Here is a 22,796-nt window from a genome sequence, read left to right as displayed (position 1 = left end):
CACCATTATACACAAAGATTAACTTTCTACAATCATAATTACTGAATGAGTAATCCGTTTTCAGCCTCTCCAAAACAATCTGGTGTGCTGGTCTTTCCAGTGTTGACAGGTATCGGGGTCTTAGTAAAGCTTATATTCAGACGTGTAGGCACAAGTGTGTTTAAGTCAGGTCATTGTGAAAAGAAGACGCATGTCCTTTTAATCCTGAGCTGTCATACAAAAACCTTAAGTCTTATTTGTTCTTCTCGTCTAGTCCACTCTCGGCTCGGAGGGCCTGGCTGCTGGCGGAGATGAAGTTGACCCAGTGCTGAAGGTCCTCTGGAAACTCAGGGCACTCCACCTGTGAGGAGCACACCAATGACTCAACGTCCTTCAATAATCAAAGAGGTGTGCAATTGACATGCGTGTTAATCATTCGATCCTTACCTTCCGCTTACACAGGTGCTGCATGATCTTGTCTGGGCTGCTGCGTACGACACTCTGCTTGCAATACATGACAGCACACACCAAGCCATCTTTTGTCGACACGAATCTCTGCTCCAGGAAAAAAGCTTTGTCATCCCAAGTGACGATGCGACTCCGCAGCTCGAACCCCTCACCTATGCACAGGGCCCTGCGGTAACGGATGGTGGTGGCCCCCACCACCATTGAGGCTTTGAGTGCACGCAGTGCCTTGAACACCCCGTTACGCATGTAGAGAGAGAAGCGGGCAAAGTCACACTCCCGGAGGTAACGAGCGTTGTTCATGTGGCACATGTCAATGTCGCGGGGGGTGACCCGGCCTGTTCGGATCTGCTCTGCTGTGACGTCCCGGATTGGAGGCTGGAACCAGGCCCGAAGGATCACAGCAGCTGCCCGGAGGAAGTACCCCACATCCAGGGTGCAGACGAGGGCCAGCAAGGCAGCGAGCACCCACAGCACCCACCACATCTCTCTGGAGAAAAGGACACACAGCACACAAGCAGAGGAGAGCTGGGGGTTCATTTGATGCGTAGATGTAATTATGAAACAAGCTATGGTGTTTGAAAAAAAATCTAGAGTTAAGTGAATGTTAATTAATTATTTAACAGCATGTACTCCTGTATTTTTCAAAATGAATTTGAATCTTATTCCAGGTTGTGTTGTATGAAATAATATTCTAATTGGCTCAGAAGCACAAATGGCAAACAGGGGCTCTGAATCTGATAGAGACTCACTTGAATGCAGTGAATCAGACACAGTGGCTGTTTATAGTGGCCAATAATTACAAGGCAAACTAGTCTCACACTTTATTTATGCAGGCATGCATATTTAATGTAATATATCTGACTAAAGTGAGAGAAAAGTAGTGTTTAACTACCAAAACCTGCAATATGTTGGTGTGTTTTAATCCAGGGTGAGTTCCCCCTAATGTTGACTGGTCCATTCTGAAGCTAGTTCTATTCTTTTTGCATTACAGAATCAGATTAAGCTTTATTGCCCAAATTTGCGTTCACATAGAAGGAATTTAGACTCCGTTTTTAATAAAGAATATAGACAGGATTGTTATGTACACAAGCAGTGAACATTAGGTGTACATTTAAATACATTAATATATATAAAAAGCACCAATGGCCAACAATAAAATAAGAAATTAAATGTCTATATACAAGTCTGTAAGTGGTAAACAAAACAAACGCAAAGACTAATACTTAATGGTTATGGACTGTGTTAGACTACAGATCCATTGAGATTTAACATGACTCGTTACGTTTCCGTGACTTCTCAGGATACCTGTGAACCTGTGAAGTGTTAACAGGTTCTGCAGGAATGTCAGGTGTTGCTCAACCTCTCAGGGCACGAGAGTAAATGGAAAGATGACATTTTAAATATTACTGACAGTGAGCCCACCCACTACACGTGTCCTTACCAAGACTATGAGATTGATGTATAAATAAAGTAATTAATACTAATAAAATATGTGAACCAGAGCCATGGCTGCAGAATTAGTGTGCACGAAATCACTAGTCGAGCTAGTTAGATCGATACTAAGAAAGCTGGAGGGTCTGAAGTAAACAGACCTGTTGAGGCAGTACCGATAGTTTTCAGTGCGACTTTACGGTGAACGTAACAAAGGTAACACTATAGTGGAGATACCAATGATTTACGGATAGTTTAAGGAGATATCCAAGATCCATTTAGACTCACCTGCTGTCGTCTTCCTTCTGTATTCACTCAGATCTGCCGAGTCGGCAGCATTCAATCCAGCAGTGTGTAAAAACCGGAAAGCAGGCGTGAATGATTAACACGTTTCCGGATACAGATTTCAGAATAAAAGCATACAGGTCATAGACGTTTGTACGTTCAGCGGGAACAAGGCGCACAAACAATAATTACATTTATATTTAAAGGAATCAGTTAGGAATATGGTTGAACCACATTTGGTTATCGTGTGTGGGCCTACACTGCGTTTAACATACATTTCTTAATTCAAAGACATTTATTTTGAAGAGTGATTCACTTCCTTTCATATTTGGGGCGTGGCGTAAGCGCAGAATTGGCGGCTGTGATTGGTTCCCTGGACCCGTATCGTAGCATGGGCGGTCCAGAGGCGAACAAAGAATGTAACTGAGACAATCTACACTTTGTGTTTATTTAGTATCAATACTAATAATGAACAATATGATAGTAATTCAATCGTCAAATTAATATAAATCTTACAACCTTTATTTTGTTGTTATCCTCAGTGTTCTGCAGTTTTATTAGCATTATACATCGAAACAGAGTCCGTAATCTGACAACCATTCTTGCAGAGAATCATCTTTTTGAGAAAATATTGATTAACAGGTTTTGCTCTAAAGTGAGACATATTAGCTGCTCCTTTTACTTATAACAGGTTATGGTGTGCCTGCATACAAATCTCACTTGTGTGACTTAATTAGAAGATCAGTAAACATCCGCTTCAACATTACTTAAAGAAAAGCATTTGTGTGTATTTGAAGTTGTTGAAAGAAAATGCTGCATCCATTGTGTTAAATCTTTTTTTTTTCTTCTGCCAACACTAAGACATGCATTGAACTTACACTTTGATTCACTATATTCACAACACATTTAAATGATAACACGGTAAGTAGGGAAAATAGCACAGCATGCAAAAGAACATTGAAAAACAAAAAGTTAACAATTAACTCCGAACACAAGCATCCCAACAAAGAAAACGAATACATGTCCATCACTGTTCATAACAGTTGAAGTGATGTCAGAAAAAAAGTGAAATTAACAAAAACAACCTGCACTAACCTTTCCAAACTGACCGATAAAATAACATGCAAACATAAATCACAAAAGAACAACTTGCAGCTATAAAAGATTAAGAGTAGCTGGTTGATTTTCTAGTTCACGAGAAACTGTTGTAAATCTAATCAGCTGTAACATCAACCTGAATTTGACGAGAGCGATGATCCATCACCATTTTCTTCATGTCCTGGTCGGCTTTGATGTCACTCATTTCAAGCTCATTTCCTGGGCCAGCGGTCGGATCGTACTGGTGTCTGCAAAAACAAGTTCAGTCGACTGTGAACACACATGGCAATGCAGCTGATGAGACTTTTTGTGTTTGGAAGCCACTACAAGAAGGATCGATATGCAACTGTGTGGTTTCTAAACAGGTATGAGTCATTCAGGGAACCATACAGGCTCTTAGTAAATTAACTCACTGCTTCAGGTGCTCCTCAATGGCTTTGCGTTCATACACAGTACCGTACACTGTTCTCACAGGATCAACAAACATCTTCTTGGTGAGTGGACAGATCAGATGTTGGGGTATAAACTGTGGCACCGGCCCCACCAACGTCTTCAAATAAAAACAAAGAAAAGAAACACTTTAAAACAGGATGTTTATGTCTGTAACATCTGAGACATATATGTACATATATATGTATCCACACAGATATGTATATGTAAGCTCATTTACTTTCTCCATGTCATCCAGTGACTTTCCTGCCGTTTCCTCTGTATGTCTCTCTGCTTCTCGTTCATACGTCTCACGGCTCGTTAAGAATTCTTCAGCCAAGATGCTTCCAAAGACAAAAACAACTGAATATGTAAATCAAACATGTCAATGTTTTTTCTTAAAACACAAGTGTTTGCTCAACAGTGTTGAATAAACACATACGACAAGATTGCACAAAAAAAAAAAATGGTTATAATGGCAGTATGTTTTAGAAGAGCTACTGTACGGGACTGCATTTCGGAGGCTTTTATTGCGTTTTTGAAGCTCTAAATTGTTGGTCATTGATTTCTATTTCCACCAGATAGAATGAAACAGGGCAGCAGCAGCAACAGTCATGAACATTTAACTATTTTTAAACAGTTTCATATATCCGTCAGTTGTTCATTGCTTTTTTGTATTAGTTGGGGTTAAGTGGCGTCGGAAGTGCATCAAAAACATCCTCCGGACAAGAAATATCTCTTGGTGCCCATAATTACTTATTTATGAATGTGTAAATACAATTTACCTGTCCAGTGGATCTTCAGGCTCGGGGATGATGAGGAGTCCATACACAGCCTCTAGGATCTCTCTCATGGTGATGTGGGCATTGTAGTTGCGGTCAAATATGTTGTGGCAGATGCGGCCCACACTGTTGACATTGCAGTGGTACACCTGTCATTGTGTTAAGAAGACATACACTTTCCAACAGATGACGTTGTTTTTATTAATGATTTAAACAAATTGTCATCCACATATCACAAATAACATTTTGGTCATTTGTATTTTGCAGGATACTTGTGTGACAAAGCGGACGACTGGAGGCTTGGCTGGGTAGTCGGGACCAAACTGGCAGTAGAGCTCAAACACTCCTTTCCTATACGGCGTGTCAGGAGGGCCTTGCATGAGAATCCTCCAGAACGCTGAAAATATTAGAAAAAGCTTATATTATTACTTTTGTATTCATGTATTTGAATGAATAAGTGTACCTGGAAAGGGGTATACACACTACTGCACTGAATTATCCTGTATATATAATTATACAATCATAATACATCACATTCACACTGTGCCAGTCATGTGCCACGGAGAAAAACTAAAGTGCACGACCTCAACGTGAGAGAACGTGCCACTCACTAAAGTCCGACTCGGATGGAAAGACTCTGAAGAAGGGATGCGGGTTGCAATGCAGGCTCTTCAGCTCCTCCAGGACTCGTTTGTCCTCCTGACACCAAATGTTTGACTGTTGTTGAATCTTCTTTTTCAGAGCACTATTTAGAAAGATTATCAATGCTTCAAATGTAATGCCAACACCTGAAGAATCATCATTAACACCTTCAACTCGTTCCACTACCTTACTGTTGCTGTCACTTTGCTGTTTATCTGGTTTGGCATGGACGTCTCTGGGCATTCATCATACCCGTGAGTCTCGAAGATGCTCAACAAACTACTCTATAAATTACAGGAACAAATTCATTTACACATCAGGACGACATATACAAGTGATTGCCTGTGTTGAGCAGTAATGCGCTTTATTCTCACAACACTTCGAACAGAATGGTGGACAATGATCAACAACAACAAACCTGACTGATGGAAGACGGGTCGAGGTCTTCCTTGAGTTTCCTCTGCTCCAAAGACAGAACTGTCTCGATCTCAAAGAGCTTCAGACCCTCTTTGGTCGTCTGCGGTTTGAAACAGCAACCACCTGGAAGCAATGTGTTTTTATAGATATGTGTTTTTATTTATAGACAGTCCTCTATTCAGACACTTGTTATTCTCTCCACCTCACATCCAAACACGCTTTTGAGTTACAATAGAGTCTACTTCCTGAAAAGACGTTCACTTGAACACTGAGGACTAACTAAGACTTTGTAAAACATAAATGCCTAAATGTGCTTTCTGCAGTTCTTCTACAGACGTCATCGACTGTGTGGCTTTAAGGCCCATCCAGATCTTTCTCTTAACTTAGACAGCCAGGAATTACAATTTAGGAAACTCTTAGTGATAAGCTAAAAATATTATACCAACAGTAGATATATGCTTGAGCCGTCTGGTGTTAAGTACCTTGAGCCTTAGCATAAAAATGTTAAGGGGACATAAAAGTCAACATCCTTAAATAAGACTGTACAATGAGGTGGATGAGATCTCTAGAATTTGCAGAATGTTTGATGGTGTATACTGTATATAAAATTATTTTTGTTACACTTTTTTATGCATGATCTAGTAACTACATCACAGGGATATCATTTAGGAAAACCTGTTGCGTTGCTGATTCCATGCAGCATATTGTTCTCCACATTCCCAAGAAGGATGGAGTCCACAACGATGTCAGATTTCAGCAGTTTGACTGTAACAGCATCTGGCTCTATGGAGGATCTATTGAAAGAATTGAGGTGATCACAATCTGTAGCATGACAATTTGAATTCACGACAATTTCTTACTGCTAAAGATAAGGTACCATAACCAGTAAGAACAGAGGAGGAACTGTACCCAGAATCATTTCCATCGGTGAGACAGATTATACGAAGTCTGCAATCTGGGAACCTCGTCTGGACCTTCTCCAGCTCAGACGCCCCACGTCGCAGGGCGTCGTACAGCAGAGTACATCCACTTGCCTCGATGTTGCGTACGTGTTCCTAGAAATGTGAAAAAAAGGTATATTACTGCGCTACACTACATAAATCGCACTAACATAAAGCGCAGATCTAAGAAAGGTGCGATACACCGACTTCACCTTGAACTTTTCCAGATTTTCAGTAAATGTGTGGAGAATCTTCACCAGGGAGTCGAACTTTACAAGGCCGATGACGTGATAAAAATCATAAGCCATGGTCCTTGTGGCGAAGTTGTCAAAGAGCTCTTTCACAGCGTGGATCTTCTTTATTCCTGAACCCACATAGCACTCCTCTTCCATGGAGGAGCTTGTGTCTATCAGCACCTAATGATAATTCACATCAACAATAATCACATCATAAATGTGTCCCCCAGCCAGTCCCACATCCTTCAAAGTTAATAAACAAGTGACGGACAAAGTTTTACCAGTATGGCCTCTTTTGGAGTCCTGGTTGTGACAAACGTTCGGTCATCTCTATGGTCACCAGTCCTGTGTCAAGTGCCAAAAACTTAACATTCAGCAAAAATGGTGTCGTGACTTTTACAGAGATTCATACAGTAAATAAAATACATCAGCAGCAGTATTTATGCTCAGGCTATTAGCGCACCTCATCACGATTCACACAGTTTACTGCTGCTACCTCTGTCCTCACTATGCTGTGTGGACACTTCTCACTGTAGCCTGTGCTCTCTAGTCAACTGGGCATCACTCCATACCAGCTGATTAATCCACTGGTATCAGTTCATTTATAAAACTATCATTAGTGAAACCCCCACATATCTCCACTCACATCTCCAACAGTAACCACTATTTACGCTCTTGCAATGTATTATTTAACACAATACTTCACGTTCCTCAATCCTCCATAGACGGGAAATTATAAGAAAAATATTTCATTGAGCGCATCCTTGATGCTGGCTAACTTCAGTTAAAATGGTAAATGGACATTTATATAGCGCCTTTCTAGTCTTCCCACCACTGACAGTGCTGCACACTACATGTCAACATCCACCTACTCACCGACACATTCATACACTGATGGCAGAGACTGCCATGCAAGGTGCCACCTGCCCATCAGGATCCAAACTAATGCACTTTTACCAACACTCACACACTGATGCTAGAGCCTTCGGGAGCGATTTGGGCTTCAGTATCTTGTCCAAGGACACTTCAACATAGGGTTTGAGGAGCCGCCCAGTGGACACTGTGAGGGACTTACCTGGCTGCCAACTCATTCACATCCACGGTTTTGTCTTTGCCATCCAAACAATCATGCACTGTGATCATACCGGGGCATCCTTTTCCTTGAGACAAACATATGGCAATGTTGTCTAAAAAAAGAGGGGAAACAAATGTACATTACAAAGCTTCCTACAAACATGTAGTAATAAATATCAGAAGCAACATAGAAACCAATGGGAGGATCATTTCAGACTGGCTTACTGCATAATATTAAAGAAATGTATGTCAAATCTAAGTAACTACAGCTGTAAATTACATGTGTTGGTGCAAAAAGTACAATATTTCCCTCTGAAATGTAGTGGAGTATAAGGTATAAGGAGCATAGGTTGGAAACACTGAAGTACCTCAAAAGTGTACTTAAGTACAGTACTTGAGTAAATGTTTCTTTCCACAACTGGTTGAGCCAGTTTATGGGCTCTTATAGAAAATGATAAATGCTCAACCTTTAAGGTAACGATGCGAAACATGGTATGAAACATACAGTACATGTGCACAGTGAGAAAGGACCCTTTCATATTGTGACTTCATAGAGTACCTTCACTCAGAAGAACGAGGCGTGACCCACACTGTCCTAGCTCCTTCAAGTGTAGAGGTGGGGTCACATTCAGGGGTCGATTGGCCGGAGATTTTAATTCTTCCATCATACTTCCAAAAGTCTTCTCCATGTTTACCTGAAAGCTGTCATTTGATTGTAACGGTTGGAGACAAACAAGGTTTAACAGAAAAAAAAGCATCTCATTGAAGTACCTTTAAGAATAGTAAAACTTTGATGCATACTTTCGACCCGTTGTCTTGTCTTGGGCAATCCAAAGAGGATATGTTCTGATGGATGGAGGCAAACTGAGCAGCACCTTTTCAATGTCACTGTCTCTCTGTATTGATGTTTCTCGCAAAACCTCTTCAGTGCAATTTGGAATTTTCTCTCCATCTAAACAAAAAAAGATAGAAAATGAAGTGAAGCTGATGACACATACGTTTGTTACATTCACTGATGGCACAAAGACAGTCCTAAAATAAAACTGTGTGCAAGAGATTTTATGAATAGTAAATTCTAATACAGTTGGGACAACCGTGTTTCGCACAAACTAAAGTACATGCCAGTACATCTTTAATCCAACTAGCTCGCTGCAGCGGCTTTGTTTACCGTTTCACACACATTTCAAAAAGAGATCAGCTCATAAAAAAGGTTGCATATCAGTAAACCGTGGACATATTCTATATAGTGTCTATGTGTGAGTCAGTGTTTTAGTTTTACCTCTGATTTTCTGGAGAACGTATGCTCGTTCAAAGGCTCCCGGTACTCCAGGTACTCTGACTGGTTCAGAGAGGCGGCTGCCATCTTCAGACGTGAGAGCGATGGGTGCGTAGCTCTCATGGTCTGCTGCCTGGTTCTGTCAAAATAAGGCACAGCGATCATTACTAAAGTGGCGAAACATCGAATAGGAATCAGTCAAACCTCTGTATCCTCATACTTTTGCTTCCGATAGGAGATGAGCCCAGCAGAACAGAGAGTTCTCAAAGACTTCCAGGTCCTCAATGACTTTCTCCCCTCGTTGTGCTCCACGTTGAGGCAAAAGCTCTCTAAAGAGGATGTACAAGCCTTCAAAGACCGCAATCTAAAACAAAACAAGTATGTCAGAAGAAGTACGGGTGAAAGCACACTTCACTGTGTAAAGATGCAGTTCACCCAAACTACAGGAAAACATCTTCCCGAATTATTTTTTCACATCAGTAGTTATAAAAATGTGCCAATCCTAAAGATGTAATGCAGCACACCTACTTCAACAAGTACAATGCAATAGATATTGTAGGGCAGAACTACACTGGTTCATATTGTTTACCTTCTGATTCCTGGTTAGTGTTTCATTCCTCCAGAGTAGCTGATGCAAACTTTGGGCGAGAGGGTTACATCCAGTCAGTTCTCTTACGTAGGAAATCAGTTTCTTCCGTTGCTCTGGTGTATAATGTTGTTTCTAGAAGAAGAAACATTTAAATGAAATGCATTTCAAAGCAGGGTAGAAGGAGGGTGGTGCTGGTTAATCACTGATTATGTACTATAAAATAAAACTTACAACAGCATAAAGTGAAGACAAGAACACACTGATTCCCTTCTGGGTTTGTTGGACTGAAGGCACAAAATCATTAATGAAGAATGTCTCATCGTGTGGAGTCTCGTCAGAAAAGGTGGACAAAGAGAAGTTAACCGTCGAGCCTTCAGAGATCCCACAACTTTGCAGCGTGTCACCACCACAATGCTGACCTCTGCAAAGCACAGCAAAGAACACAAGTACTGCATGAGAATAGAAATCTGACTGTATGGACAAAAAGGATCACAATCCGTAAGGTAAGACCTACTTGTAATGGAGGACATGTGTTGGGATTCCACTTTCATTTGCCAGCTTGAGCCTCAGACTGGTGATGGTGTCACTTGCCAAGTTCACAGTCACCTCAAAGTCTCCCTGCATGAAAAAAAGTCAATAAAACATGTTTAAAAAGAGTAGATTTGTTTGAAATAAATACTGTATATGTATATATTGTCCTTGATTAAAAAAAAGGTTTTAATAGTTGATGTGACCCCCAGAATGTCAGCATAACATATGGTCAGGGAATTTCATTTTTAAAAGCAGGGAAATACAACAAACGCATTCAGTGTGTGCAATGATATTAATTTACGTCATCGGTTGTTAATATCATTACTTGCATCATGACCATTATTTTTAAAAACGCACCTTGAGCATGATGTGGCATCGAACCACATTGTCGCCGTAGGTTTCTCTAACCTCTCGTTTTGGTATCTGAGGAGCCTGTTTCAGGTTTTCCTTTGGTGTAAATATGGCATAAATTACAGCTCCATTTTGAATATGTCTGTCTGTCAGAGACCCTGTACGAAGAGACAACATTTTTTTAAATAAATAAGACATATGTTAAGTAAAGGTACAAATGAATGTGTTACATACGGAATAATCATACACATGAGGAAAAAGCAGAATAGCAAATTAGATTGCAATACCTTAATTGATTGCAAGTTAGTTCAAATATAGGCAACAGGAAAATTTATCAAAAGAATGAATAAATAAAACTAGAATAACGGAGGGAGAGAAAGAAAGAAAGAAATTGCATGTTGATTATGTCAATAGTGCTTTTATTGATTTGTGTTTAATATATGCCAGTTTGTGGGAAAGATAAGCAAAGAACTATTAATAAAGTGATCACTAAAAGTAGCCAAATCTGGTAGAATTTGTCTTCACTCTCTCAATGAGAATTCAATCCTTTCCAAATGCAGGTGCTGCATGACATCATTCATAAGGGCAGAGTGGGTTGGAGCGTTCTTGTAGAGTTACAGGTACTCTACTGTAGGGTTACAGGTATTACTGGATTTCATTAGTGAACCATTTGGAATGTTGGGAAATGATGTCGTGGCAACTGACGCAACTGTAAATATCTGAAGAAATGGCTGTGGTTGTGGGGCAAATCAAATTAAGTATTAACTTTTTAAATGATGGAAATACACCCTCAATAAAAAAAGATTAGAAGCAGATGATCATCAGATATAAGGGACTGAGACCAAAGAGACAGAATGCCAACCAAAATGTTTGTGTGAGAAACTTAAGGACTGTTTGTAGAAGAACTGTGTGGTGCCAAAAGAATAAAGAAGGTATCAGGCAGTCAAAAGAGTGGAGCCATAATGGAGACAAAAGAAGAGTGAGCATAAAATGCATGCCCGAAGGTAGAGTTTAAAATGAGGTAATCCCATTCCAGGGACAGAAGCAAAGAGGAAGACAAGGCACGAAGAAATTAAATTCAAGAAATTAATTTGGGGCCAAATCCAAATTTCAACAGGGTCAGGAAGAGCAGGTTCCTCTTGACTCTGTCGAAAGCCCTCTTTGCATCAGAGGATATAAGCACTTCAGGATTCTGAGGGTTGGAGTTCAAGTCTACTCACATGTGTTGAAGAAGGGATCATCAGTCAAGGGCATCCCATCGACTGTGTAGAGACAGACTCCTTTGGCATTACCAACACTTTCAAGATGGCCGACCCTCAACATCAGATCCTCAACAGTGTTTACGGCTGGATCCATATCTGTAATTCAATATAATACGTGGATGTCTGCACAACGATCACCAACACATTTTAACACAACGCAGCCCGCAGTGATCAATAAGTCAGTGGCTGTCAAGATGCGTTTCTCATACCTTCAATGTGTATCGGTTGAGGACATTTGGGGTACGTGTACTGCAGAGTGAACGACTCCAACGACTTTTGCACAGGAGCCACAGGTTGAACTTGGCGCTCCGGAGCTCTCAGTCTTTGAATGAAGTTTTTCATCGATGAAAAACGATTCTTCTCAACATGACTTAAACCTGCAAAACCAGCAAAAATGAGATTTGAATAATTAAGTACACTATGGCACTAACTGCTATCTAATTAAACTAAGACAAACTATACCCTACTACAAAAATACAATACCTTTTAATCTACACATCCGACAGCTACAATTAAAAACAGATAAGATATATCAACGGTATTTACTACAGAAATGTTGCATTGGATTGTATTGCCATGTACAAATGTATCTGGAATTTTGTAACTAAGAAAAACCAAGGCCACATGCCACTGCATCAACGCCATTTCAATAAAGTTGAGGTTCATCTCACCAATGTTGTTCAGATCTTCATCAGATATGCCATCCAAGAAATCTCTTTCATCCTTTACGCCCAACTGGACAAACTGGTTGTAGTAAGATTCCAGCCTGAACTGCTGAAGTATGTTGAATATTGCATCCATCTAAACAAAGACATCAAAACACTGTATTTACCAGGATGGAAAGAGTGTTATAGAATATTATACTCAAGTAAATATACTTGTGCAAAAACACACTTATGTAAAAAAAATACTTCCCTTTCCAAAAGTTAGACCAAACTGTGCAGCCTATATATACACAACCTATCAGTAATGTATGTATGTATGTATGTATGTATGTATGTATGTATGTATGTATGTATGTATGTATGTATGTATGTATGTATATATATATATATATATGTATATATACATACATACATACATACATACATACATACACACACACACACACTTTTCTTTTTTTCTGTGTACAGCCTTACTAGAATTATACCGAAATGAGGACAAAACTGACAATTACACAAAAATGACAACAAATAAATTAAAGGAGCAATGGATACCGCAGCGGATGCAACAAGCAATGATATGCTAGCTACATATAACCGCTTCTTATAACACTTTTTAAAGGAATTTGCATTGCTAGCCAACAGCGTGGGACCACTGATAATAGACCAATGCAACCTCCACAGTGAATATAACAATAAGTAGGTTTGTTGTTATTACGTTACCGGTCTTCACGAGTCTACCGCCATGCTAGCAGGAATTTAAGCTACATGCTAATTTCGATCGAATGCTCCAAAGTCTCCAGTCTCTCCTACTGAGCTCAACAGCTTTTTTTTTTTTTTTTACATTTCGAGCTAAAAGACACTCTGTGGTCACAACTGCTGTCACAAACAGCAGAACGTCCTCACACACCTCGCTGACGGGCGACGTACGGACATCATCTGGAGAATCCGCCATGTGCACTTTAGCATCTAGCAATTAGCCACACCCAGCATGCACCTGTTCAATTAGCCACACCCAGCATGCACCTGTTCCTCACAGCAGCATGCAGGTGGGTGCGTTCGAACTGGGTCAGTGCCTCACGTGCCTGACTCCAGCGCGTTTTCAAATCCTTTGTCTTTTTTTATTTAATGGGTGTAATTCAATAAATCCATACGTTTGGCCCAAAACAACATCTTGACTGCAAAATATGTAACGGTTGGATGACGATGAGGAGATTCTATGACTAGAATTAATGAGGTTGTTGTTGTTGTTGTTGTTGTTGTTGTTGTTGTTGTTGTAAGGGGTGTGAGTAAATCCCCACCCCTCCCTCTAGAAACTCTGCCCTCCTGCGGCCGCAGACACAGCAAAACTACTTTGTCACAGTAACAAAAGTGAATGTAATTCGTTACTTCCACCGCAGTTTAGCACTCACACTTAGCATGCGCACTAATAAAAACATATGACATAAGTATTAAACTAGTAAGAGCACGAAGAAACACCAACATGTCAACAGCAACCAGGCACCTCAGCCTTTTGGAGAAAATAGACAGATGATGTAATGACATTAAAGCACAGTCTCGTCTCTAATCTGTTGGTAAAAGAGAAAAAGAAGAGAATAATCGCAACTCACCTTTTCGTGTATGAGAGATCTGTGACTCAGTTGTTTTGGATCCGTTTCTATTCAGTGGAGGTGTGGCTTGGAGAAAACGAAACTTATGAAAACGCAGACAAACAGCAACACCAACTATTAGGAGATCTGTTTGCGAGGTTGGACACATTGTCCTCTTGGAAATCTGAATAGGATACATGTTGTTGAACGTTGTTTTGCTTGGGGTTTTTTTTCATGTATTATTATTTTCAGGATAGTTGGGTTCCTCAGAGCTGCCATGATTTGGCATGTCAGGGGCTTTTATGTGAAAACCAGTGCCAATTCTGTAGATTTTTGGCCTGCATATCCACCATTTAAACTGTGTCAAAGTGTTTAAATTTGGATTTTGAATACAGTCAATAATATAAAATAGAACAGCCTCCAGTATATTTTCTGTCAGAACAAATAAATCCCAGGACTTCAGACACGTGTTTAAACAAATAAGGCCATACAGGAAACATTTTTTTATATATTCTTTAAATATTTTTTTTATAAACCTCAAGAAACATCTGTGATTACAGCTCCTACAGGCTCTGATTAGACCAGACTCAGTACTTACAGAGTGTGCTTGATTGTCATGACATAATCTCTAACCTGAGAGGAGATCTAATCAGCAAGGGTTGATTTAAAACACCAGTGTGGGTGTGCCGGTCCAACTGGAGCAGTTCATTATTATGTGAACAGAACACATTGTACGACGATGTCTAACAGCATGTTACTCCACTGACTCCAGGTTTCTCTAGCTCTGTCATGCAAGACTCCCAAATGGTCTTTTTGACTGTGCCAAATTTGAGGTAGTTTAGTGATTTCATATTACTTCCATGACATGCCAACACTTTCAGTAATATAGTCCTTTTTTTAGCTGCAGGCATTTTGACTTATTATAGTGCGTGAAGCGCAAGTGTTGCAATAACATTAACGATGGCTCTGTGAGGCTTAAGCAGCTTAATGTAAATGAGCCATCATTGGTGTTATTATTTATACTTGTGAGAACCACAGAGAGATACACTGTCATGTTCTAATGCTCAGTTAAAACATCCTTCAGTAGTTAAAACACAGAAAGCAGGGCTGCACAGGCTGTTCCCTGGGTTAACATACATTTTTTTTAATCAAATAGTTAAGACTCTGCAAAATTACAAGCATTCACATTCCTTGTCTGAATATCGATGAGTTGACTTTGTTCATGCTTTATGGCGAAACAACACATGTGAGGACCAGACACAGCTGTGAAATGATTCCAGAGTAAAGTGAAGAAAAATACGTCAAGTATATATTATGTTTGATTGTGTGAAATCACATAAAAGACAAAACAAGAGACCCATTGCATTTATCCTGCAATAGACCAACCAGACTATCTTCAGGCCCAGCTGTCTGGTCTGTGGCTGACTTTAAGTTGACACCCTTGCAGGAGGAACTGGCTGATAAAGGTTGCTGATAAACTCCAGCTCTGTCTCTCGGACACCCTTTGCCTGACTTGTGATGCTCTCAAGTGGTCTTTTGGGGGAAGTAAAGAACTGTCCATTTATCATTACAGGTGCTGGATGGGTGCATGTACCTACTTGGCCTTGCTGATGGGTTACCTCCTTCCCAAGATGACCATTTTTATTTCTATCAATTACAGTGATGCTCTCCCTACTTCCTGTTTGTGCAGGAGAGCTTTCAGTTTCTGACTGAAAATTCTCAAAATAACTCTTACTTCTGTCACGGTCTGTCTGCACTGTTGTTGACACTAAACTACTTCCGCACATACCATTCTGTCGCCCATTTGGTGTCTTTGACTTCCCAGTCTTTGACACAGAATGGTCCATTCTATTGCTGCTGTAACTGCCCGCATCACAGTGAGGGGATGCGGGGACAGTATTGACGTTTCGTGACCTCCAGAGAGGGCTGCCTGTTCTCTCCGTCTGCGACAAATCACACTCTCTGCTCGAGCCACGAATACTGCGATGAGATGACAGATGGGTTTCGTGGATGGGTGAGTTTCTTGGCGTTTTCACTTGAAAACTTGGATAAGAAGTCGGGGTCCTGCCGCAGAGAGCGGGACTATCACACTCTGGAGAAACACTGCAGCGGTGAACGGTTTTAACTGTCATATTGTCGCTGTCAGGCCCTGTAAGTGAAGTGGTGAAGTGGCGGTTCGCAAGGACAGAAGTGGTGATCATGTTGCAGATAGGTGCTTGTGTTTTCCGAGGTTCAGTGGAGGCTGATGTGCTTCTATGCTGTCCATGAATCCTCGACAGTGAAGAACTATTTATTACTTGAACTGATGCAGAGGCCTTGCGAGGAGGAGCTCCCGGCGGTGGCCTGGGTTTAGGATGGCTCAGAGGAGGAGGTGGATGTGGTCTGAAGGCTGATGTACTGCTTAACGCTCGCAGAGTCTCATCAGAAAACTTTTGCCCCGCTGACAGTCTGGGGGAAAGGAATCAGATAGAGAATCAGATTGAGAAACATTTTCTTGCATGAAGACAACTAAAAGAAGTACAGTTTAAATGATTTGTTTGTTTTATAACTCAATAGAAACATTGTGCGCACATTGAAAAAGCTTGAATGGGATAAGAGGCACCATATCTTATTAAGATATACATTTTGTTAACTCCTGTCATTCCCTTTTCATTTTATTTGTATTAATGTTATTATTTATTCTATAAATGCTCAAATCAAATAATTATTTTCTGCTACTCCTCAACTCTGTGAACAATGTTATTGCTCTCTGAAGTATTTCTGGGTTTTTTTAACAGCAAAGCATACTGACCTGAAACTGTTTTTCAATTCCTTCAAAGGGAAGGGGGAAGAAGCTGTCAGTGAAGCAGCAAGCGATGACGGGTAGAGCTGCAAGTCCGTTTGTATAGCTCCTCTCAGCTCTCTCAACTCTGCACATACACAAAATAAATACAACAGTGATGAGATTTGAAAAAAGATCTAAAGATACTGAAACCATCACTCTGAAGAATCATTGAAAACCACCAAAAGATAATAATAGCCTAGAGTAAAAGAAAGAAGCAAGTACTCATTATCATTCTGAAAATGAACGCAATTGCAGATTTGCCCAGACTGCTCTCTAGCCCTCAAATTAGTTTCATTGTCATTTGGCCCACAGCAGGTGAACTTGGCTGGAGTTTTTCCAAATCAATTTTGTATTAATAAATGTTATAGAATGAGTTTCACGAGCTTATTGAGGATGGCTAAAACTAAAAATGGCACGTGAGAGGTAAAGAGGAGAAGTCAGTAATAACAAAGTGCCACCAGATGGCAGCAAAACACCAACATGTTGGTATATGGCCTCACCTGCAAGCGAAGGTTCTGATTTATCAACTTCATCCGGCCACTTTTGTTTAATATTTCCCTGCAAGAAACACAAATCACAGAACAGAGAGAAGCAGCGCTTACGTTTAGTCATGCAGTTTGTGTGTACTTCACATGATACTAGGAGACATTTAGCCTCTAATGAGAGTAGTGGATGTGGAAAAAAAGGACGTAGATGTATTCAACATGTTCAAGAAAGCATGAGCCTTTGGAAATAGCAAAGGAGCAAAGAAAAAGGATAAAATCAACAGAGGGGGAAAAAGGAATGTGTGTGTGTGTGTGTGACCACTAAACGATTGAGCAGCAGTCTTCCATCATAATTTGGCCACGCATATCTATATCCAGTGCGAATGAAAACCATAGTGTTGTGTGTGTGTGTGTGTGTGTGTGTGTGTGTGTGTGTGTGTGTGTGTGTGTGTGTGTGTGTGTGTGTGTGTGTGTGTGTGTGTGTGTGTGTGTGTGTGTGTGTGTGTGTGCCTATGATTGAAAAGTGTGTCTTTCTGTGTTTGTTATGACTGGCAACCTCCTTTCCTCAGCACACTAATGGAGAGTCTTCCTATAACCACAGACTTATGTAGTCCATAATACTGACTCACACACATACACACTAACTCACACACACATACCCACGGGCCTGGAGACTGACAGTTAAAACGTATATTTTTGGTCTGTTTTCCCAGTGGGATTCAAACCCAAACCTCCGTCTTTCAGAGCTGCAGACGAAGTAAGTCTGGTGTCTCTGACAGTGAAGTGGCTGAAATTGAAAACAGCTCTAATGCAGAAGCACACACACACACACACACACACACACACACACACACACACACACACACACACACACACACACTCTGAAAATAGGCTTTGTGGTTCATGTGGGGTTTGAAACCATTACCATGGCGCTAACTTGCTCATACTTTTAGGAAAGCTGTTACTCTCATTATTCTCATACATGAATCTTTAGAATCCAAATCCATATCTGCACAGCCCACATAGACAGCATTTCCCTTATGATGCAGAACCAGAAACAGGAGAACAAGGGTCACCATTCCTGCTACAGCTGAGACCAGCTACCGATGGCTGCCATCTGTTCTGCTGGATTTCCAGAACCATGCTGGCCTAGTTTGATCTAGCTGGTCTACCATCATAAAAAACTTCAATATCCTGACTGAAAAATCTACCTTTTATCTAGTTTCGATGTTTTATTCAGTGGGGTTAGCGTATGCAACAAGATCAGCAAAACAAGATCAGCCCCGCTGACTCCTGTGACAAATTCCTCACCCGCAACAAACATCACAGCATGAGGACCGTTGCGGCACAGATAATAAGACTGATGTGTCTGCATTCAGAACTCCTTAAAGGTCTAAACCAACATCATCTGCACTATTATTAAAAAAAGCAAAAGAGAAGGCAACTTTAACCAAGTTACATAGAGCACCAACAGAGCAGGGGAAAAGATAAAAGAAATCAAGTTATAGAACATACGTCGCAAACATATTAGAGTCTTCTGGCCCAACAACCATCAGATAATTTGAATTTTACAGGAAAAAACAAAAGCAAGAACAACATCACTGAAAGGAAAAATGTGCTGATGTAGAACTGCTCGACAACATGACCTTAACTTGGGGGAATGTTAGACATGTTGTCAGAGATATAACGATTGAGAGAGCTCAATGTTGCTTTAGAATTGAATAAGTAAGTAAGGAGACGTAAGAGACGTCATGGCTCTAACCCACTAAAGTACACTGGTTAGAAAAAACACTCAATTATTAACAGTTACAGTGAATTAATACGTAAAGCTTCAGTAACAGTGCAGCCAATAATTTCAGCTTTTTACAACTGAGACTGTGCGGCGTATCTTTGTACGTGGAAGCTTCTCTTGGACCGCTGCTGGACCAAGTCGGGTCATCATTACAGTTGTGTTTGGGACAAATTTATGCTTCATTCATACCATATAATGCCTCTGAACGTCTGATTTGGCTCTATTCCATACCCATTTAAAAAGCTGTACAATTTAACTGCATGGAAGAACATCGAATCAATAGTAATTTCAGCTGCAACAATCGTGATGGTGATGAGAGTCATAAGAGTCCTCAAGCACAACACTAAGTATCTTGATTTAAAACAATGTACAGCACAGAGCAAACACTGTTACACGATATTTTATGACATTTAACATATTCTATATACAAAAACTGCAAAAGAAAATAGCTAATTATGACAGGCCTTGAACATATCACAAAAAAGATGTTAACAATCATGATCTAAAAAAAATGTGATTTGAGTTGGAAAGTCCTGCTTAATATCTGGTTCAAATCTTTCAGAATTCCTCTTATCCTTATTGTTCTTTGCCTGTGGCAGCAAAAGAAGACACAAAACCTTTGGTCAGTCGTTAGAAAAAGGAAAGAGCTGCAAACCTCCTGTGTTAAGCCTCCTCTATAGAACATCATTCTGTGTGATTGACGGAAGACATGACGCATGCACACATTTGCAGATAAAACAACTTTCTCAGAATTTGTGTGAAAGCAAAAAACTAAAGATCACACAGAAGATCCTAACGGCTGACTACAGTGCAGTTCCCACCAAGAACTGATGAGTCATCGCAGCCCATGAAACGGTGATGCCTTGTACCGCGCACAGCATCAACATCATGGCACAATAAGCTCATGGCATAAGAGCACAGTGCCACCCGAGCCACGGCTTCATCCCACCTGCTGACGCACCAGACGGCAACCCTTCACTTGAGGAGACAGGTTCTTTGCAGGGAAAGTGTCACATTTCTGTTTTGCCCCCAGGATTCTTTTGAGAGAGATATTTAACTGCCTTTGCGGTATAAATACCTCATGACAACCAAGAAAAGTCTCTCTATTAGCTTCACACCCTCAGGTCTTTAAAGGTAGACACATGATCCGTGGCAACACGTGGGGTGACTGTGGCTAAGTGGAGAGCAGGGATGTCCTTCAATCAGAGGATCGGTGGTTCGATCCCCGGCCCAACATAGTACCGTGTTGATAGTTTGTTCATTGGATTAAATCCAAATTGGCAGAAACGAGAAAACGACCCGCTTCTTCATCTTTCCTCCCCGCTTTCAGGAGATCACCCCGCCGGGAGGAGAGCTTGTGGTTGACCCCCAGTCAACAGGCCCAGCAACCTGAATGCAGCCAGTGCAAACCCCAGTGCTGGGAGCGACAGCGGGCTGGTGGGGCGCTGGGTCTAACCCGTGTAACGGCACCAATTTTGCTGATCAGAAGTCGGGGCAGTCCTGTCAGGATTAGACTCCTGGTTCTGGAGTTTGCATCACTGGCCGTTGACTGAATTTTGAGCAAACTGAAGCCTTCCGGCTGGGCTGAGGTCAAACTGAAAGCATGAGTCATTTTCTCATTTCTGCCACTTTAATCCAAAAAACAAAACTATCAAAATGTACACAGAGCCTGTACATTCAACGTGATTGGCAAGCCCTCGGGGCAGCTCTACTTCTTGGTCCTCTCATGTTGGACTGAGGGCAGACTGGCGCTACAGGGACTCACTGTCGCCTCTCGAGGTACAAGTGGTAACACAAACCAGAGGCTAGCTGGTTAGCGCGCTCATTTCAGACGATATCTTTGCAACATTATACAAAGACATCTTTGAAATAACGTCAACACTATTGCTTCTTCACATTCTGTTAATAATGTTAGTTTTAATGTTTTTAACTAAAATTCTGGACAGAGCTCTCACATTGCACTTTTAAGAGTGGAACAACAGATCCTTGGGTGAGGAAAGGTTATTCTAATATTTTCCCTTCCTCACTCTCCTACAGTCAGTTTCTCTTTGTGTTTATGGCTTTTGTTTTTCAGGTTGACCGTCCAGAACACCAGAAGGGAATTTCTTCAAATTTAGTACAAACGTCCACTTGCACTCTTGGTTCAACTGATTGGGATTTGGTGGTCAAAGGTCACTGTGATCCCACAAAACACATTTTTAGCCATAACTCAAGAATTCATATGCTAATTATTACAATCTCACACAAATGTCTAATGACATTTTGGACAGATGTGGATCCGTGAGGCGGTAATTGTAGTTTCCTACAGTGAATGACGTTTTGGTTTATCTTTGCAATGGGATCTTCACGTAACTACTACTTGTTTTTTCTTAACAGAACAATATTTGAATAAGTAGAACTTCATGCAACAGACACGATGATAATCTATGGTTACACACACCATATTCACTTTTGGTTCTTAAACATCTGAAACACACTCTGAGAGACTTCCAGGCAGACACGCATATGAACACACACACAGAGGATACATAGAGATAACTCCCACATCTGGTCTGCAGAGAAGTCTCAGATCTAGCCTCTAACTAACACACTCGGGTTCTGTCATAATGCCAGACAAGCATGACAGTGTAGCCAAACTGTAGGAAACCACGTGTGTTTCTTTGTTACTTTGTTTAAATGTCTCTGTTTTGATGTAACAATAAGTCATTTGATGGAATTGGAAAAAGATCGATCTCACGCAATACAAAGCTCTTGGGCAGACAGATGGGGAAAAAAGGCCCTCGCAGGTTTCCTGTGTGTGGGTGAGCTTGTGCTTTTGTGTGTGTGGCCATATTTTACCCATCTTGTGGGGACATAAATCTGATTACTCAGTCACATTGTGGGGACCCTTTTTTTTGGGACAAAATCGGGAAAATATGCCCAATGTTGTAGTTATGTATAAACTAATCATTGTGCAAATTGCATCAAACAGCTGGAACTCATGTTGCCTGAGTAAAATCCTAAAACTTTATTTTGCAACCCAGCCAAATGCCACAGAAACCAAATATGTCTGAGTTTGGGTTCATGTTTTTAAAAGGATGCACAAGACAGCTGGAATATTTCCTTTTGGCAGGAGTATTTCACTAGAAGAAGAACAGTATTTAATATGTAAAGAAGCTTTTAGGGACGTTTAAGGGTAAAATCATGTCAAATTTTGCCTGAAGAAACATCCTACTGTACATACACTGTAATATAAGTAGGATCTGCAGACTTACAAGTGCAGCATAGCATCATGGTTACAAGGTTATAGCGTATGAATTCTGATTGTAAAATCCGTTCATAGCTGCCTCAATATAACAAATCAATATTCAAAATGAATATTATAAATATGTTGCCCATAAATAATTGTAGGATTTGGATCAGTATTGTTTTTTTCAGCTGCCAGTTGTAGTGTTGTGTGCTGCTTTCATCCTGTTATTCTTACCTTAAAATGCTTCACCAGCCTGTTCAATGCGTCATATTCTTCCATTAGGAAAGACCTAGAGAAGGATAGATACAGTAGATAGATAGATAGATAAATAGACAGACAGACGGACAGACGGATAGAAAGAAAGATATTTATCATTAATACTCCAGTTGTTTTTCATTAAAAAGAAAACATTGAGCCAAAAACT

The 22,796-nt window shown here is 40.6% G+C and overlaps 2 protein-coding genes across 2 annotated transcripts; both read right to left on the bottom strand.

Annotated features, from left to right (window-relative positions):
• Positions 1-90: 90 nt before the first annotated feature.
• Positions 91-2,233, bottom strand: LOC306705635 (protein THEM6-like). Its single transcript, XM_079172446.1, has 3 exons — positions 2,167-2,233; positions 427-934; positions 91-340 (listed from the first exon to the last, which is right to left on the bottom strand). The coding sequence occupies exons 2-3, from the start codon at positions 928-930 to the stop codon at positions 233-235; spliced, it is 612 nt and encodes a 203-aa protein (XP_079028572.1). The 5' UTR covers positions 931-934; positions 2,167-2,233; the 3' UTR covers positions 91-232.
• A 429-nt stretch (positions 2,234-2,662) lies between these two features.
• Positions 2,663-14,108, bottom strand: LOC306706568 (uncharacterized protein). Its single transcript, XM_079173698.1, has 25 exons — positions 14,064-14,108; positions 12,463-12,592; positions 12,001-12,168; positions 11,750-11,887; positions 10,536-10,687; positions 10,162-10,265; positions 9,879-10,068; positions 9,648-9,779; positions 9,279-9,422; positions 9,062-9,197; positions 8,584-8,734; positions 8,342-8,484; positions 7,784-7,895; positions 6,990-7,053; positions 6,685-6,888; positions 6,441-6,586; positions 6,207-6,325; positions 5,533-5,654; positions 5,301-5,398; positions 5,084-5,217; positions 4,745-4,869; positions 4,476-4,621; positions 3,932-4,034; positions 3,675-3,811; positions 2,663-3,509 (listed from the first exon to the last, which is right to left on the bottom strand). Exons 2-25 carry the CDS (start codon positions 12,590-12,592, stop codon positions 3,377-3,379), a joined length of 3,231 nt encoding a protein of 1,076 aa, XP_079029824.1. The 5' UTR covers positions 14,064-14,108; the 3' UTR covers positions 2,663-3,376.
• Positions 14,109-22,796: the final 8,688 nt, after the last annotated feature.

Source organism: Pholis gunnellus, assembly GCF_910591455.1.
Source record: "Pholis gunnellus genome assembly, chromosome: 14".
NCBI classification, from domain to species: Eukaryota; Metazoa; Chordata; class Actinopteri; order Perciformes; family Pholidae; genus Pholis; species Pholis gunnellus.
The sequence above is the reverse complement of the archived record's forward strand: the minus strand, read 5'-3'. Positions and strand labels throughout refer to the sequence as shown.

Bases quoted from the DNA above. Each gene is read 5' to 3' on its own strand.
- LOC306706568 (XM_079173698.1), bottom strand. From the start codon at position 12,592: ATGGATGCAATATTCAACATACTTCAGCAGTTCAGGCTGGAATCTTAC. The intron at 11,888-12,000 runs GTATGAGAAACG...ATTGAATTACAG, and splicing joins TCAACCGATACACATTGAAG to ATATGGATCCAGCCGTAAAC. The intron at 10,069-10,161 runs GTAGGTCTTACC...TGTGCTTTGCAG, and splicing joins ACACATGTCCTCCATTACAA to AGGTCAGCATTGTGGTGGTG.
- LOC306705635 (XM_079172446.1), bottom strand. From the start codon at position 930: ATGTGGTGGGTGCTGTGGGTGCTCGCTGCCTTGCTGGCCCTCGTCTGC. The intron at 341-426 runs GTAAGGATCGAA...TGCTCCTCACAG, and splicing joins AGCACCTGTGTAAGCGGAAG to GTGGAGTGCCCTGAGTTTCC.